Below are 17,930 nucleotides of genomic sequence, written 5' to 3'. Positions count from 1 at the left end.
TCTCACTGTTGCCTGCTTCATTTCCTACTTTTCCATAGGTCTTCTTCTATCATCTGTAGTGAACAAACCCAAAACACTGGAGTTTTAATGAGAATTCTGCAGTAGGCATGTAGTCATAAGAAAGCCAAAAGGGGCCAGTGAATCTTTTATTGATCATAAACTATTGTCTTGCATTGCATTCTAGAGAGATGCAGGGCTGAATGCCCTCCCTCAGGCCAGCACTTGTCTGTTGTCCAGAATCACTCTACAGGCCAATCTCCTTTCAGCTTAGCCAGTGTCAGGGTTTGATAATTAATCCAGGTGCTCAGGTTGGGAGGGCATTTGCGTAGGATGGGTGGGCCCCACGCCTGAGTTTTAGTGGTCATAAGAGTGAGGTACTAGAACAAGAGGTATAAAGACTGCACCCTGCAGCGAGATTCCTGGCTTCTTCCTGCCTCTGTGTAAGCTGCATGATCTCTGTGGTCCTCACTTGGCTCCTGATTTTTTGTGCTAACCTCCCAGCAGTGGGGTCACCAGCGCCAGCCTGAATGCAGACTATATCATTAAGTAGACTATTAGAACCAGAAGGGATCTTTGAAATTCTCATCCAACTTGCCCAGGTCTCTCGATTCTGTTTTTGGCTCAAACTCTAGTCCTTTCATTGTTTCCATTCGGGGACAAGGGTGGGGGATGATGTCAAAGGACAATCCTTAGTCTCCCAAAAGCACTTTGCTCCTTTATCCCATCCCCTGCATCCCTCAGCCCAGTCGTCTAAGGCCAGAGCTCTTTTCTCTGCTCAGGCATTATTGACAGGATAAGTCCTGGCATGCAGACAGGTCGGGTGAAGTGACCAGGTATTCTGGCTCAGAAGCTCTCTGTTGGCTTCTCCTGCAAGCTCCAACTCAGGTACTATATGTAACTTACTCTCTTGCCATTGGCTTTGTCCTTAGTCTTAAGTTCCAAGGAATTTCTCCCCTGTGCCTTTTTGTTTTGCTGACTTGTCAAGCACAGCTAGGTCAGAGTTTAGAAGGGTAGCAAGGGCTTATCTGGAGATGGATGAACGAGTTCAAGTTTGTATGTGTTAGGTTGTCACATATCTTTTGATAATATTTTCTGGCAATGGAGTTTTTCTCTCTAGTGCCACCTCTGCTCCAGATGCTGGAACCTCTTCCACACTGCCTAAAAGAGCCCAAATACAAACTTTGAAATGAGCTGATATGTGGAGTAAAAGAAGAAAGAAGGGAAATGTGGTTTCTGCTTTACTCTTAGACTCAGACTTAGCTTCAGTGTTTTCTGAGAATTTATTTGTAAAATGGAAGACAAAGAAGATTGGAAGTCAGTATGTCAGTTTTATTTTCCATGCTGACCCTGCCTTCCCATCAGCTGCTCTCTGCATGTGCAGGCGAGGCAGAGAAGGTTGGTCCAGAGAGAACTAAGAGGCTGTTTGCCAGGGGTTGTTTTCTTGGACTGTACTGCAGCTGCAAGACGGGGTGGGGTGGGGTGAGGTGAGGAGTGGCTAGGACCACACCGTCTTCCTTCTGGATGCTTTTGCCATCTATTCCTCATCTGACTAAAAGCCCAAAAATGCTTTAGCAGCTAGATCTGGGACCAGCTCTTCCGGTGGGGGTGGTAGCTGCCCTGCTCTGCCAGGAAGGCTGATGTTTCCAAGTCAGACAGCAGGGGGCATGGGTGCCTTTGGAAAGAAGGAGGCTGCCTAAGCCAGAAGGCCTTTGCCTCGGCTGCTGCAGTTCATTCCTCCTGCTCAGTGAATATATCCAGAGGGTGGCTGAGCTTGAGGCTGTGGGTGCCCCAGGAAGCTGCCTCACTGTACCGTGCTGTCCTATAGCTGAGCCTGTTGTGCTTTCATGGCAGGCAGCAGAATGCTGTCTCCTGGGGTGTGCAGGGTTCTCAAGCAGATATGTGTCTCCACTACCCCAGTACTCTTCAGGCTCAGCCTCTTCCCAGCCTATGCCTTCTTCCAGTTCTAGTAAACTGTGGAATGTAATTGTTCTCTGAGTCTTCTCTGGGGGCTCAGCAGCAGCTGCTGCTTTCTTCATTTTTAAAAATGTATTTGCCATTTCGTGAAAGCCACTGAGATGTTTTTTTCCAGACTGGGGCAAGTTGGAGCTTTGGAAGCTGGAGAGAATGAGGTCATCTGAACCTCACTGCCTTTTTGTGAAGCCAGCAGTATGCTTGGCCAGTCACCCGCCCACCCCTAGAGCTATGTCTGAGGATGAGGCCACCCCTACCTAAACCTAGGAAGTGAGAGATAGGCCTGGTCTTATACCCAGTCTGTGTCCAGTGTTTCTTTCACCCCGAGGGCCCTTTGGCCTAGGCTTATGATGGGTGGGCCTGTCTTCCCAGCAGCTGCCTTAACTTTTATCAAGGACAGTTGTTTGGTTCAAGGTGAGTAGTGGTTTTTAAACCGTATTGCCACATACCCCTGAGCCTATGTTTTCCTTTACTCCTGACCAGGTAAACTGTCTTGAGCCCCACCCTCACCTGCCTGTGCTGGCAACCAGTGGCCTAGACCATGATGTCAAGATCTGGGCACCCACAGCTGAAACTTCCACTGAACTTACAGGGTTAAAGGATGTAAGTAGCTGACTATAGATTTCTTCTTTCTGCTTATCCACATACTGTTAGAGGAGTTTTCATTGTCATAGGAAGGAATAACTTGCTGTACAGTTCTTTAAAGGCACTGCTCTAACCTCCCCCACATTCCTGTCATTGCCTCTCTAGGAACAGTCCCAGTCCAGGGGTCCAGGGTGCAGCTTTGAAGTGCATCTAGTTTATGGTAGAGGGGACATCTTTAGGAAGAATCATCCATCTTCTCAGTGGATGAACCTGGGGCATCCTTTCTTAATGGAATCTAGCTATACTCCAGCTCAGTAGTTTCTAAGGGAAGATTTTCCTGGGCTAGAACACCAGCCTTTTCTGATCAGGTCCAGGGTTCCTATTCATTACCCACTTCCCCAACACTTTTTGGTTCCAGGTGATTAAGAAGAACAAGCGGGAACGGGATGAAGATAGCTTACACCACACCGACCTATTTGATAGCCACATGCTCTGGTTCCTCATGCATCACCTGAGACAAAGACGCCATCACCGGGTAAGCTGGAGTGGGAAGTGAGCTCCCAAGGGCATTGACCCTCTCAAGAGGGTAAAATGTTCCAGTGCATACTTCTCACTGCTTTAGGAGGAATCAGGTGGAGTTAGTTGGGTTTCCTATCCATTATTCCCCATCCCCATCAGAGTTTTGATGTAGCCTTGGAAGAGCCACTAGCAGAAATAGGTGGTGTCTGCTTTGTGTTCTCCATCACCACGCATGCGCAGGGCTGTCTTCACAAAGGCAAAGGCATGAGGGTGGGGAAGGAGTTGAGAAGAAATAAGTCATCTCAGGTGTCTTCTGTTTTTTCTCTTGTGCCAGAAGAGGCCTAGGGCAGGGGTTAGCAAACTGTGGCAGTTTGGGCAAGTGCCTGCTTTTTGTAAATAAAGTTTTATTAGACTACAGCCACACCCATTCATTTATGTGTTGTCTGGCTGCTTTTATGCTACAACAGCAGGGTTGAATAGTTGTGACAGAGATATGGCCCATGAGTCTAAAATATTTACTATCTGGCCCTTTAAGAAAAATTCTGCTGACCCCTGGCCTAGAGCATGTAAATTATAGCTGAGACCTAACAGGCTTGTCCTTGTTCCAGGGAAATTACTAATAAGCCTTTCCATCCTACAGCGCTGGCGAGAACCTGGGGTTGGGGCCACAGACGCAGACTCGGATGAGTCTCCCAGCTCCTCAGATACATCGGACGAGGAGGAGGGCCCTGACCGGGTGCAGTGCATGCCATCCTGAGGCCTCGTACCCAGGAGGGGCAGGCTGGGGCTGCCAACCCGATCCTGCCTGGGCAGCCCTTTCCTGTCCCAGGCTCTAACATTCAGCAGAAACGCACTTTGGACTTTTTTGCTTTAGATTTAAAAAAAAAAAAAAAAAAAAAAGACATCCCAGGAGGACAAGCCAGAGGGGAGCAAACCTACAGAGTATCTAGAAGTGGGAATTGAGCCCTGGAATGGGGTTCCATGGAGAGGTGCATAGGACTTGGCAGAAATGGCCTCTCCCCAAAGCCTTTTTTTGGGGGGAGGGGGGAGCCTATTTTGTTAACTGGTTTGGGGTAGGGAACGGGGTTTCCTTTTCTTTGATCTCCCTTGTTTCTTGGGTGGGGGGTGGGGGGATAACTGGCTGTTCAGTACCAAGGGGCCAGACTGGGGGTGGTAGAAATGCCACTCTCTCTTTGGTTTAGGTTTTTGACTTTATTTCCTTTATTTTTTAAAATTCTATGACAGTTGCATTGTTTTTTCTTCCCCCTGAGCAACCCCATCCCAGGATCCTGTTTTTCTGGGGAGTCCTTAGAGCCCCTAACCATCCCACACTCTTCACTTTCTTTTTCCACCCCATTCATTCTCTGTACTTATCACAGTGTTTTGCACTTGATTATGTATCCTTCACTCTCTTCTCTTCATCCCATCACCCCCTCAGTAGGTCTGGTGAGGGAGGTTGGGGGGAGGTGGGAGGAGGGACAGAAGTGGAAGAATAGGAAGGTCATTACCTCTTCTGTTACTTAAAAAAAAAAAAGTTGTTTGGTGGCAGCAATCTCCCTGTCCCTATCACTGTTAGAGGCCTAATTTTATATCTATAAATATATTAAAAAGCAAGTCAAAATTGGATGTATCATGTTAAAATTATTGTTGAAGTTTAAATACCTATATATTCTCTATGACTGCAATAAAGGGACTTACAGGAGAGAGTGAGTGAGAGTAATGATGTGGAGGTATCACCTGGGGTCGGCCTACCCTCTATGCATGGCCACTGGAGATTAGGGCTTAACCCTTACGTTTTAGGAGGCTCAAGAATGGAAGGATCCTGAATTCTGCCCTTTCCTGCTTTCCTACCATGGTTTCAGGGTTGGGAAGCCCCCTTCATCTCTTTGCTCCAGATATCCTACCTCTGCTTAAGTCTTGTGGGGGTTCCCAGGATGGCTCTGCTAACCAGAGACTGGCTCATCTTCAAAACTTGACTGAACTGTGACTTCAGGAAGGGTTCTGCCACTGCAGACCGTCTCTCCTAATACTGTGTGTGACAGAAGACACACTCACTCTTACCTTGAGCCGCTTGATTCTTTAAACTATACAACTCCACACCAGCTCCCTTCCTAATGGAAGAGTATAGCGAAAGACCTCCTGGGTTTGACTTTATACCTTGTCTACCTTTTCCTATCTTGGGATTGAAGGGACAAGTCATTAATCTAAGGATTGAGTAAGGTGGCTGGGGCTCAGACACCTGTTGTATCACTGGTCACTAATTACGAAAGTCCCAGTTGAATTCTTGCCCTTAAATGCTTTTGCTGCTATTTCTTTGCCCCCAACCAGGAATTCTGCATCCTGGGACAGTCAGATTCTACTAGAACAGGCCAGGAAGGAAGGGAGGAGTGAAAGGGTGGAATTTCAGATACTCCTTCCTCCTGCCCCTTTTCCTAGCAGCTCTCAGACCAGATGTTAGCTGCTGTACTTCCTCCCTGAGGTAGTGGATGTGTGGTGACTGTGAGTGGTCTGTATTCTTATTGCTGGTGGGGTGATGGAGTGGGCTGAAACCATGCACTCTGGAATTTGTTGTGTATTTTCTCTCAGTAAAGCCTTTTTTTTTTTTTTTTTTTTCTGACTGCTGCTGTGTGTGTGATATGTGAGCCATTCATTCATGATGGGCTATTTTTGTTCCTTTCAGTATAGGTGCCTGGCCCTGGTCTTATTACAATTTTAGGAAGTCCAGTCTGGGATATCCATGTTTCCAGTGGTTGGGTTCCAATGGGAGACTGTGTAAGTGGAATAGGCCCCACAGTTCAGTGATACTTAGAAAATGAGAGAGGGCAGAGATCCTACTAAGGGTATTTTCCTGGCCTCTATTCCAGGCTGCAGTTAAGGATTTGGGGGTAAATTTTGCCCTCCCTCCCCAGTCATCCAAAGGCTTAAAAATCCCGGTCATTCACACAAATTTATAATCAGTTAGGTACAGTACAATCAATCACCTTTATTCCAGGGTTAGAACAAGGCCGTGCACACTGCAGACAGAGGAGCACAGGATAGGGGCAATCTCACAGCAGTATAGGGGGCGGGAGGGCAGGTTAGTCTTTATAGATTATTTTGCCTTACAGAGAAATTGCTAGACTCCGCTGAAAATGACCCTGTCTCCCTTCTCCCATCTCATCCTCTTCTCTCTTCAAAGGAAGGCTCTTTATATATTCCCTCCCTCCACCCCCTTTCTCTCTCAGACTTGTTCTCACATAACATATCCTGGCTTGGAAGGATAATTCCTGCTTATTTCCCCCCTCCCAATTCTACAAGTATCTCTCTCTCCTTGAGGGAGAAGCCAGACAGGACTGGGGAAACTTGGGAAGGTCCTTTAAGGCAAAACTGGAGTACTCGAGGTGTATGTGTTAAGGCAGGTGTCCGCAGCAGTGGCCAGAGGGGACAGGCAGGTTGGGCTGGGCTAGGCTAGGATTAGAGGGTGCTCTCCAACCAGTCTGGCTTCTTCCCTCTTCCAGCAGCCAGCTCTCCCCTCCACTAAAGTTTTGCTCCCACATCCTAGAAGCTCCTAGCTTAAACTTTCTCTAAATAGCCTCTTGAGATTGCATGTGAATTTAAAGTTTAAAGAAGTTTTTTTTTGTTTTGACTATGTAGCAATTTGACTCTGCCACTCCCTTCACTGTGGCATTCCCCTTCCACCCCCGTCCTGGCCTAGACAATAAGTTAATGCTAGACACCACAAAAAAGGGCAGACATGGCAGTGCGGGTTTAATATACATATATGTAGAATATATATGTACACACAGTTAGCACGGTCAGGGTGGGGAGGGCTATCTTGGGACAGGCAGGAGGCTGGGGTCACTGTACTCCAGTGATTTGGCTAGGAGGCGTTCACAAGCCCAAGGTGCCAGGATATTGAGGGAGAGGGGTTACCGAGTCCCCTCCTGGACTGAATTGGGGATCAGTGCAACGGAAAACACTGTAGTTAGCTTCTTCCCTTCTTTCTGGCTTGGGGGAGAGGGGGTTCTAGATCATGGAGAGAGGGAAGGTTGCCTGCGATAACCACGTTGGGACTCTGTAAGTGGGAGCAGGATTGGAGTTAAAACCTAAGGATCTCGATCCCCCAACCTCCCTAGGTTCAGGGGACTCCTGTGCAACAGTCTGAGTAGGAATAAAGGAGTGGAACAGGGAACTCCTCTCTGCCTTCATCCCCACTCAGGCTCAGTGATGGGGCATGTTCCCAGCACAGTCTCTCCAGAGCAGAGGTGGGTGGAGGGTATCTAATGCTGGGTTCTCCATGGGGTTTGAACTTTGGGGCCAGGGAAGGATCCAGTGATCCTCTCTCTTTAGGTCCCTGGCTCATACCCACCGTAGGCCCATGAGAGGGGAGCAAAAAGGGACCTGCTGGTGCCCAGGCTCTCCAACCTGAGGAACAACTGGAAACTGGACTCCTCAGCCAGTCCAGCTTTGGGGTACAAACACAAACTCTGGCTTTTCTTTGCCCCTTCCAGGTGGGGGTTGGGTAGCCTCTTCATCTTCCCTCTCACTGCTTTTCATTAGATTCACCCACCTCTCCCATGCCTCACTCCTACCTCGCCGCCTCATTGTAGGAAAATACAGGCCCTTTTCTGCTCCCACACTTTAGAGAGGTGGGGGAAGAGTGGAGGAAAGGGAAGTAGGAGGAGGAATGTGCCCATTTCTATTTGCATAGAAATAGCCCCCAACTCCCCCTAGAGTGGGGAAACTGAGCTCCCCCACCCCCAGCCCCTGACCCCCATCCCCTCACAAGGAGGAGGAACTAGATGAGCTAGACATATAGACAGACAGCCAGAGCGTGCGCACACGCACACACACGCGCACAGTAAGGGGGTTAGGACCAGGTTAGTAAGTGGGTAGATGGGGGGGGATGCCCTTGCCCCCTCCCCTGGAGGATGGGGGAAGAGAATGGTCTGATGAAGGTCCAACCTTCCTCCTCTTCCTCCCCCTTGCTCAGGCTTTCTTCGGTGGAGGAGCCAATTTGATGATCTCTTCCTCAGAGGGCTGCCGGATAATGTCTGGGGGCAAAAAGGGATGTGTCCAGGGACAGAAGTCATGGGAGGCAGCAGGCAGGCTAACTGAGCATAAGCCTCTGTTCTCCCCAAATTCAGGTATTCCACAGATAATCCATGGGAGGGGCAGAGGTACATATTAAAGGCATGGCCTCTTACCTTTGTACTTCTTGGCACTGGGGATACGGGTTAGCTTGGTGTCCAGCTCATCTTCCTCAGAGATCTTCAGAACACGGGTTCTGTAGTCAACCACCATAGTGAGTAGGTCAGGACGGCGGGAGATCTCAAAGATGTGCTCGATATAAGAGAGGTTGTCTGGAGGAAGGCAGGAGACTGAGGGTCAGAGCTAGGCTGTAGAGGTCAGCTTCCCCTACACTGCTGGATTAGGCTTCAGGAACCAAGACTGAGTTGCTCACATTGGTTATTGGAGGAGGCAACACTGGAAGAAGAGGGGCAACTAAGCCAGGAAAAGAAAGCTAAAGCACCGAAAAAACAGTACAGAGGACTATTCCCAGGAAGGGCAGATCATTGATGAGTGAAGTTTCTAGATTACAGATTTAGAATGAGGGATTTAGGTTAAATACCAGGTTCCACATTGAGTGGAGGGGAGAAGAGAAAAATTAACCGGGCTTCCAAATACCCAACATCCACCCTGTCCCTCTTTCACTTTTCCTCCAAGCAAGCATCAGAATTTCCCAGCAGCACATGTGGGACCAGAAGGGTGGGATCTGTAGACAACCCAGGAGAGATTCTGGGCCTAGTGAGAAGGGTAATTCTGAATGAGAAGGCACAGACATGACCAGAGGGATGATGTCCGTGGGTTGGCCAGTTCTAGGAGATTGCAGATGCCTTCTTGCCTGGCTCCTCCCCTCTACTACAGCAGTCCCCTAAGTCAGCGGTCCCCAACCTTTTTAGCACCAGGGACCGGTTTCGTGGAAGACAATTTTTCCATGGACAGGGTGGGCGGGGGGTGTGGGATGGTTCAAGCTGTAATTCGAGCAATGGGGAGTGAGCAGTAGATGAAGCTTCGCTCACTTGCACCCGCTCCTCACCTCTTGCTGTGCGGCCTGGTTCCTAATAGGACCGCTAGGGACCCCTGTCCTAAGTGTAGCATGTCCTCCTTCAGCCTCCCTCCCTTCATTCCATGCTACAAATTAGTATCTCTGAAGCGCTCTCAGGTCACTCACCTCACCTATCAAATACCCTATCACTCAAGGCCCTCCACAACACAGTCTTAACTTACCTTTCCAGCCACTTCTAAACATACTATGTTCCTCTGCCTAGCATGTCCTCCTTTGGATCCTGCCTTTGAAATCCCACTTGCCCTTCTGGGCCATCTTAAATACCAGTTCCTCCCCAAAGGCCTTTCCAGAGCAATGGTCTCTAAAAGTGAATAAGAAAATGTTAGAACTTTTTAAAGTTTTATCACTTTTAAGTTCTATTTTAATGTTCTATTATATATATGATAGCCCAGTAGGATCTGAGTAACATTTTTTGCTGAATAATATTTTTACTGAGAAGGGCACCGTGAAGAATGTAAAGACCACTGCCCTAGAGCCCCTCTACTCTCTTAGAGCACCCGTCTTATCCTGCCTTGTCAGAAAGGAGTGCACTTTGTATAGGAGCTCTGAGCTCATTTCTATTTGCTGAATGAACTGAGCCTGAATGGCTGATGGTAGGATGCCTGTGTCCCCCTCCCCCACCTTTGTCCAGCTTGTTGTGGCTCTCCAGGAAGCTAAACCAGGCACTGCCAGTAGTGATCTCCTCGCTCTTCTCACTGGGGATGTCCTCCTTGCAGGCTGACTTGAGCTGTTCCAGATCTTCAAGGGTGATGTTGTTGGTCAGGTCCTGGAGGAGGGTCCCGTACTCGGCCATGACTGGGGTTGGGGGGAACAAAGGGAGAGGAGGCTGAGCTTGAGGTTCAGGGTTTGGTTCACTCACTGGCACGACCCACCTCTCCTCTACCCTACCAGGCAAGTGCCTGGAACACAGAGGTTGGGGAGGCTAGGACTGAAGGGAGAAAAGGAAGACCTAAGGGAGGTAGGAGTAGACAGGAAGAAACTGGGAAGCTAGGGCCCAGGCTGGAGTCTAGAGTGAAAAGTCACACCTCCTTCTCCCCACCATCTTTTTTCTTCCTTTCCCCCCCCCCCAACAGTAACCCTGGCAACAGCTCCCCGACTGAGGAGGCGGTTACCATAGCAACCTGCTCCCGACTTTCTCACCCGCAGTCTCCAAGTCCCCCCTAGAATCGCCCCACCCACCTGCAACCCCTCCCCCTGTCAAACAAAACAAAACACACCAAAACGACGACCAGGGAGAGGCTTGCTGTGGCAGTGAGAAGCTAAAAAGAAGGGGCTGGGGGAGGTTGATTGGAGCTCATGTTCTAGCTTCCATTCTTTCCCAGAAGCAAAGGGGGTCCCTCACTTCAACTCCCCACCACCCCACTAATGACTCATTTTGGATAGATGCCTAGTTGCCTGGTCAAATGGTCCCCTGGCCCCTCCGTGCTCAGCCCTGTATTCAGTCATTAGGTCTCGGGATGGGGGTGGGGAGGGTGAAGCAGTGGGCTACCCCCACCTTTGCGGAGCCCATTTTCTCCCTTGATTGCTGCTGGGCCTCTACACAGCCCTTTCTCCTAGCCTTTGTGCTATGCCTACAGCCCCCGCGCCCAAGAATACCAAGCGGCTGGCTCTGGCCCCCTGCCCAGTTCCCAGGCTGGCTGGGTGGCAGGGAGAAGGGGTTCAGATGCAGCTTTGGGAAAGTCTGTCAGGAAGGGGGCTGCCACCTCTGCTTGCATCAACATCCGGCTGGCACTACCTTCAGCGTGACCTCCCACAGGGGGCTGGGGAAGGCTGGATCTCATCTAGGCCTTCACCCCATCCCTCTTCTATGAAGATTTTTAGGTGAAAAGGGAGAGGACATTCAAGGCCCTCCTTCCACTAAGATAGGGACTGTGGCTAAGACAGGAAGAAAGAAGGTCAGACCTTAGAATGAACTTTCTGGATTTGATAAAATGTGAAACTCTAGTGGTGAGTTTTAAAAAGGGGCTTTTTTTCCCCACAATGACTATGTATTTCTTTTATAATTAGAAAAGTAAAGCATTTTAAAAAGTAAATTATGCCATAAACACTCTGTGGCTAGACTAAGGGGTGGGGCAAGGAGCTAGATGACCTTGTACTTGACTGAGACTGCCCACAAATCACCCCAACAATGGGCTGGGAATATAGCAGAAAGGGACTAGTTGACACACCCCATATTCCTTATTTCCACTTACATGCAGGGAAACTGAGGGAGAGAAGCATGCACCCAGGAGGCCCCATTCCCAGCCCCCTACTTGGACCAGAACAAACAAGCCTCCCTTGGTGGCAGGCACTGTGACACAAACACACAATAAGCCAGGCAGCAGGGCCAGCATGAGCCCCACAAGAAACAGGCACTTATACACATGCTCACTTGCACACCCAGGTGCAACCAGACAGAGGGCCCAGCGGTGGCCCTGCCAGGCTGGGCCAGAAACAATGCTCTCTGACTGTCAGCACCAGGAACCGTCTCGCCTTGAAATCTAGGTCACAGCAGCAGGCTCTGGAGCCCAGCCCCCGCCCCCCTCCACTGATAATCCAAGGACAGAAAAGCGGTGGGGGGGGGGGTAATGTAGACAAGGGGAATGATGGGGACAGGCTTCAGAGATGGGGATAATAATGGAGGGGGGGGTGTGAAGAGAGCTGAAGAGAAAAGGCCAGCATGGGAAGGAGGCAAGATGCCCTCAAGAAGGCTGCCTCAGTCGAGGAGACCCTGCGACCAAGCCCTTAGCTGGAAAATGGGACAGGATTTAGGACCATAGTGCCCTGCTTTCACATAGAAGAAGAGTTTGTAAATACAGAGATCCTGTGGGAGGAGAGTGTGTGTGTGTGTGTGTATCTCCTGGGAGGAGTTAAGATTTAGGACTCTGAATTGAAAACATAGACTTACAGGGGAGGTGGGCGGGAAGGGATTAATGTGTATTAGACACCCACCCACAAAGGCTGGGGGCGGTGAGTAGGAGCTCTCTGTGAGAGTGAAACAGATACAGTGAGGCCCGTAAGAGAAATGGGGGTGGGAATGTGTGTGTGCCAGAATCCTCTGTATGGATGCTGATCCCTGGGTGTGGGCACAGGTACAGGGAGGAGGCAGTGCTGGTATCTGTGGGTGTGTTTGGATGTTCTGGTAATGGATGTGTATGTGCCAGGGCTGGATGTGTGGCTTTGAGTGTATGTGGTCTGTGTGTATGTGTCTGACCAGCTGAGAGTATGTGTAAGAAGGCAGATAATCACAGGCTCACATCCAGAGAAAAGAGGAAGGGTAAGGGGAGCCTACAGAATGGAGGAAGAGAACTGGTGTTGGGAGAGGGAAAGAGACTGAGGCTGCAAATGAGGAATCCTGGTGGGGGGGAGGTGCACAGGGAGCACACAGAGTCCACGATGAGAAGGCTGCAGCCTCAGCTCAGTGGTTACCATGGCAACCTCAGTTCTGGGTGCCCCCCCTCCATTCAGTTGTCAGGACAATGACACCACTGGATAGGAGGGATGTGGGGAGTGGTGAGTAAGAAGAGACAGAAGGGATAGGAGAAAGGCCCGGTAAGGGAGCAGGGAAAGGCAGCCTAGTGTCCTGCCTCCCTGGAGAGATCCCATTTGCCCAGGCCTGGGTGTGGCAGCAGGGCCAAGGGCAGGGGAGTTTGGGGGAAATTTCCTTACTTGGTTCTCAAGCTTCCCTGGTCAACCATTGTCCAGTTGTAGTCTGGCTATGGTAGGTGGGGCTTGGCAGAAGCTTGGCTCCTTCACCCTCCATGTTGCTTTCCTCACCTAAGATTTAGAATTCCATAGGGCCTATAGAGAAGTCTCCTGCCCTCATAGCTCTGAAGAGTCCTCCTGATCTCTGGAACAGTGCAGAGGCTGCCCAGGGAACACCAGGCAGCCTGGGCGGAGGCCACTCTTGGGACAGGATACTTGGGCAGGAACCGGGAACCGGGGCTGAGGCTGCCAGGAAGTCAGTCCCCTTCCCTCCCAGATCATTCTGTGCTCTGCTCACCGCTTCCTCACACCTTCCTTCCTTCCTCCCTCTCCTTCCGAGCTGGCCCCAGGTGGGGCCCTCACAAAAGTCAAACCAACTGAGGATGCTGAGGAAGAGGGGCAGGAGGTAAGGATTATATTCTGACCTTCTAGGGTAGTTGTTGGGAGCATGACAGGTGGGTGCTCCATGGGCACTGGGGGAGGAAGGGGCGGGCCCTGGGAACACTTCGAGAGCCTAGCAAAATGGGATAACCACCTGTGGAGGAGGTGGTAGCACCAAAAGAATTTCTGTGCATTTGGACATTAATTTATGATTATCCTCTCCCTAGCATTTGGTTCCAAATCCTCAGTAAATTTAATGAAGCCTGAGGATTAGGAGGTGCTATTCCTCCCTCCCTCACATCGGCTGCAGCTGCCTAAGGCTGAAGGGAACTGCAAGGACCTGGAGATCCCTGCAGTGGGCAGGAGGCGGCCTGTAGGCACTCAAGTCTGTCAGTCTTGTTGCCTGGGGTTTGGGGTGGGAGGGTGGTAATCACAGCAAAGCAGAGGGCTGGGAAGGGAGAGAGCAGGGTTCCTACTTTAAATTTTATCTGGGCCCCAAATTCAAGCAGTCCTGTAGTTCGTCCCTAATTATTCCTTTACTATCATACTCAACTGACTTCTTCCCATAGCTTCTATTCAGCTTTTTGGGGGGAGGGTGGGGGGAGGATGCCTTTTTTTCTATAAAGTAGGAAGAGGGTTCTAAGGCTCCAGAGTCAGCCTGGGAATGAGGGGGTGGGATAGGACACCTGGACCTCAAAATGTTCAGTCCAAGAAGCAAAATGGGTTACCCCTGGCTACAAAGACAGGGTTAAGCTTTAAGCCCTTAGTCAAGAGAAGAAGGATCAGACCCAGGATGAGAGCATCAGAAGATACCTGGCATTGGATCAGGCCGGGCAGAGGAGAGGGAATGGGGCCTCTACTGCTCTCTACTCATCTGGTTCTCTGTCTTCCTCCTGTTTCTTTCCCATCTCTCTATCTCTTCCTCATCTATTACCTCTCTCCCTAGTCTTTCAGTCTCTCTTTTCCTCCTTTCCTTTCAATGGGCTTTCATCCTTTCCCACCTGGTGGTAGCCAAGAATACGTAGGACTCCTGGGTTCTGTGACTTGGTGTCCCCATTTCAGTCCTCAGAGCTACTATACTAGCTATACTAGGAAGGAGTGAGTGTCCCTGCTATAAAGAGATAGAGTAAGTTTAGTGAGGAGGGGCCTGGATTGGTTGGCTGCGTACAGGTTGGTGATGTCCACCATTGCACTGTGGTGGAGGCTCTGTGTGAGAGAGTGAGGGGATGGCATGGCAGGGTGTGACTCTGGTCCTCTTCTTCATGCATGACAACACATGCACACATGATGGGCACAGGTGTCAGGGAAGTGAGGAAGTAGGCAACCAGGGCAGCTGGCAGCCTAGGGCATCTCTGGCAATTTCCCCAACGGAGTGTTTAACCACAAAGGGAAGAGCAATTAAAGCTAATCGCTCTGACAGCCTGGAGACCAGACACATAGGGCAACAAAACACACATATTCAGCATGTTTCCCCTAACTCCCAGTGGTCTCACCACCATCCTGCTTTCATCCTCCCTAATTTCTGAGCCTCTGTCATCCATTCCCCAGCACTCTCCCCACTCATCTGACCATCTCTGACTCTCACTTCCTTCCCCTCCCCATTCCCTGACTGTATCTCTGTCCCTCTGTGTCCTTCTCTTGATGTCTGTCTGCCTCTCACACACATTCCCCTCATTCTCTCTCTCTGACTTGGGCCTCCATCCTTGGCTGACTCATAGTCATTCTTTCTTTTTCTCTCTCTCCCTTTCTTCCATCCCCCCTCCATCCCTTGGCCACTCAGATGCCCAGAAGCCAGCCACTCCTAGCACCCTAAGCTCCAACTGGACCCAGCAAGAGAGGCCACCAGCAACCCCTACCCTCACTACTCACCCCGTTTCAAAGCACCAGGCTCACTCGCCCTCAAGATCCTGTCTCCCTGTCCTGGATTGAGACCAGGATTTTCTACCATGTTTTCTCACTGTTTTAAAGAGGGGCGATCTGAAGCCCAGGGCTGGGAGAAGATGCCCAGGAAATCAGGGTAGACTTGGGGACGGTGGCCCCCACTCAGCTGTCCTGTTAGACTGATATTCTATCAGGAGACTTGCACATGGTAGACAGTGGGAGTGAGGTGGGGGCTTGGATGCGTAGTGCAGGGCCCTTTGTGATTTGCTGTGTGCAGTCGATGTGTGTAAGAGTCACATGGGTGTGTGTCACCGTGTGTGCGGGCGTGTCTCTTGCAGGTGTGTGTGTCCCTGTCAGTTTTGACACAGATTATATGAAATTAATTAGGGGCTTTACGTTAGCTACTTCTCTCCTGTACACCCCCCAGCTCCCGACTCCTTCCCTCTGGACAAGCCTTCGACAATCCCACCTCTACCCCAGGTGCAGAGGACTGGGTGAGGGCACGTGGTGCCAGCCGCCAGGTTTGAGCCCTCGGAGCAGGGGCGGCTGCCGGCGGAACCGAGGCAGGGCTGGGCCGGGAGACCGCCAGCCGAGGCGAGTCCGAAGCCAGAGAACGGGAGGGAGGGGCGGGAGCTGGCCCGGCCGAGCCGGCTGGGCGGGAAGCAGGCTCCATCCTAATCCCCAGGCCCCGGTCCGACTCCCAAACTGCTGGTCAGAGTGGAACGGGCGGCCGGAGCCGCGCCGCCTCCAGCACACACCGCGCTCGGAGCGCACCGACAGAGACGGAGCCCGTGGGCCCTGACACGGAGCGGACCCCTCCGGGGCCCCCACGCTCCGCATCTGTCCCCAGGCGTCCCGGATCGACGCCCCTCCAAGCCCAGACCCCCAAATCTGCCCCTGCCCGCGACACGTCCCCTCTCGGCCCTCTCACCGCCTCCGGGGCTGAGCGCTCGGGGAGCGGGCACTCCGGCGTCCCCGGTTCCTGAGCAGCGTCCGGAACCTCCTCCTCGGCTCCCGCCGCCGCCGCCGCCGCCGCTTCTGCTGCCGCCGCCGCCTCTTCCGCCCGCGGAGCCAGAGCCCGAGCCCAGCGCCGCCTCACCCCACCCGGCTGGCCTGTGATGTCAGAGCCGGGGAGGGGCGGGGGGCGGGGAGCGGTGGGAGAGGGGGAGGGGAGGCAGCAGGGGGCTGGGGTTCTGGAAGACTCCTGGGACGGGGGCAGAAGTGCGGGAGGGCTGGAGTAGCGACGCCGCCTCCTCCCCTAAACAGCGAACCCCAATTCTCAGAGATTTAGTTCCTCCCAAAGGGACACACTCCTCCCCTTACGACCCTTCGGTGACCACAGTGGCTGGGACCCTGGGAGGCAAAGAGTAAGTTAGGGTTTAAGGGTTTGGAAGTCCTTTGGCCTCTGGATCCTCGTAGGTGCTTGACTCAGTATTTGTAAAAACCTTTTCCCCTTATGGGTCAAGGGAGCCGTAGTAAATGACTGCTCAGACTTATCCACCTTGGAAGGGGGGGGGGGGGGGGAGGAGGGGCAAGAAGCAAAATGGGGGCCTTTTTCGCCTGCCCTGGAGCCACAGATCTTCTCTCTCCAGGATGATGCCATCTGGCCCCTTGTGTTCCTCTCACCTTTCCCAAATATACCACCCTCCCGCCTTCCCCCCACCATGATGTAATTTTATTTCTGGGGAGAAAAAGAGCAGCAGTGAGCTCAGCATGCAAATTATAGACAACTTGCAGAGCCACGCTCAGCTCTGTCTCCTAGCTCTGCCCCTCTGCCCAGGCCCAGCATGGCAGCTCTCACTTCCCTTCTACCCCAGGGACTTTCCTCCCCCAGATTCTCAGCCAGACTGAAAGAGGGAAGGAAGAAGATGATCTGTTTTCATCTCCAGCCTAAGAGGTCTCTCCTCAACTCTGGCAGAGCCTGGCCCGGGGACGAGGTCTGAGCCTCATCAGTGTCTGTGCCACCTCCAGGAACACCCCTGCTTCACTTCAGTTCCAGCCTGGCAGAGACCCCTCAGGAAGCCTCAGGTGGGCCCCTCCTTTCTTGAGTCTACACTGCCCCTAGAAGAGGCTCAGACTGCTGCTGCTTTGGATTTCACAGCCCTTCTCTTTGCTTTCGCCATCCTCTTCCCCCAGTGTGCCATGTCACTGCCCCTTTGATAGCAACACACCCTCATAATTTGCCTTTGCATATATCTCATTTGTTCTGAGTTGTAGGGCCAAAACCCATTTTGTTGACCCATCTTTGAGACTCAGAGAAGCTGAATGACTTATCTACAGTCAGTGAAAGGTCCAGGTCTTTCAGGTACAGGGGATTTGGGCTTCATGCTGACTCTGCTCCTTTCTTAGGCAGGTTATGCCTCTGAGCCTTATTAAGGGCAAGACGGGGACACTGATGCCTATCTCACAGTGTTCGTCTGAGTTTTAGAAATTGTAAGTCTCCAGTGACTGGCACAGATGGGTGGTTAAAACATGGGAGCTATTATTTAGTCTGGGGCCTTCCACTGACCTACGCTAGACAGTAAGTTCCATAATATTTTTGTATTGGCCCAGTGCCCATACTATGTATTAAACATTTATTAAATGGGTGCAAGTTGGATGAATATGTGGTTTCTACTCTATACTCCTGCCACCAATTCCAGGAAGACTTCCTGGATTTGTCTGTGGAGGGTGAAAATTTCTCTCACCTCAGGTCTCATTCTTCCATACTCAGAGATCCTCTAAGTTATCCAGCAACACGTTTACACCCAATCCATGAAAGCTGTAACATCTGTTAGTTATGGGCTTGTTCAGTTGTTTG

At 51.2% G+C, this 17,930-nt stretch overlaps 2 protein-coding genes across 11 annotated transcripts in view; one reads left to right on the top strand and one right to left on the bottom strand.

Moving 5' to 3' along the window:
• Positions 1–4,777, top strand: part of DCAF8 (DDB1 and CUL4 associated factor 8) — a 42,986-nt gene extending 38,209 nt beyond the window's left edge. For all 10 annotated transcript variants that reach the window (XM_036835919.1, XM_036836267.1, XM_036836527.1 and 7 more), the window contains 3 exons: positions 2,455–2,574; positions 2,975–3,091; positions 3,716–4,777. In XM_036835919.1, the coding sequence (XP_036691814.1) occupies positions 2,455–2,574; positions 2,975–3,091; positions 3,716–3,832 (354 nt within the window). In that variant the 3' untranslated portion in view covers positions 3,833–4,777. The remainder of the gene's footprint in view (positions 1–2,454; positions 2,575–2,974; positions 3,092–3,715) is intronic.
• Positions 4,778–6,038: 1,261 nt separating this feature from the next.
• PEA15 (proliferation and apoptosis adaptor protein 15) lies at positions 6,039–16,220 on the bottom strand. Its single transcript, XM_036836729.1, has 4 exons — positions 16,062–16,220; positions 9,806–9,979; positions 8,262–8,417; positions 6,039–8,108 (listed from the first exon to the last, which is right to left on the bottom strand). The coding sequence occupies exons 2-4, from the start codon at positions 9,975–9,977 to the stop codon at positions 8,044–8,046; spliced, it is 393 nt and encodes a 130-aa protein (XP_036692624.1). The 5' UTR covers positions 9,978–9,979; positions 16,062–16,220; the 3' UTR covers positions 6,039–8,043.
• Between the last annotated feature and the right edge of the window lie 1,710 nt (positions 16,221–17,930).

Source organism: Balaenoptera musculus, chromosome 1 (assembly GCF_009873245.2).
Source record: "Balaenoptera musculus isolate JJ_BM4_2016_0621 chromosome 1, mBalMus1.pri.v3, whole genome shotgun sequence".
NCBI lineage: Eukaryota > Metazoa > Chordata > Mammalia > Artiodactyla > Balaenopteridae > Balaenoptera > Balaenoptera musculus.
Note: the sequence above shows the minus strand (reverse complement) of the source record. Positions and strands in the feature narration are given on the sequence as shown.

Excerpts from the sequence above, each read along its gene's own strand:
- PEA15 (XM_036836729.1), bottom strand. The coding sequence starts at position 9,977 with ATGGCCGAGTACGGGACCCTCCTCCAGGACCTGACCAACAACATCACC. Across the intron at positions 8,418-9,805 it reads CCACAACAAGCTGGACAAAG|ACAACCTCTCTTATATCGAG; the intron begins GTGGGGGAGGGG and ends GCCTTCCTCCAG. Across the intron at positions 8,109-8,261 it reads CAGTGCCAAGAAGTACAAAG|ACATTATCCGGCAGCCCTCT; the intron begins GTAAGAGGCCAT and ends TTTTGCCCCCAG.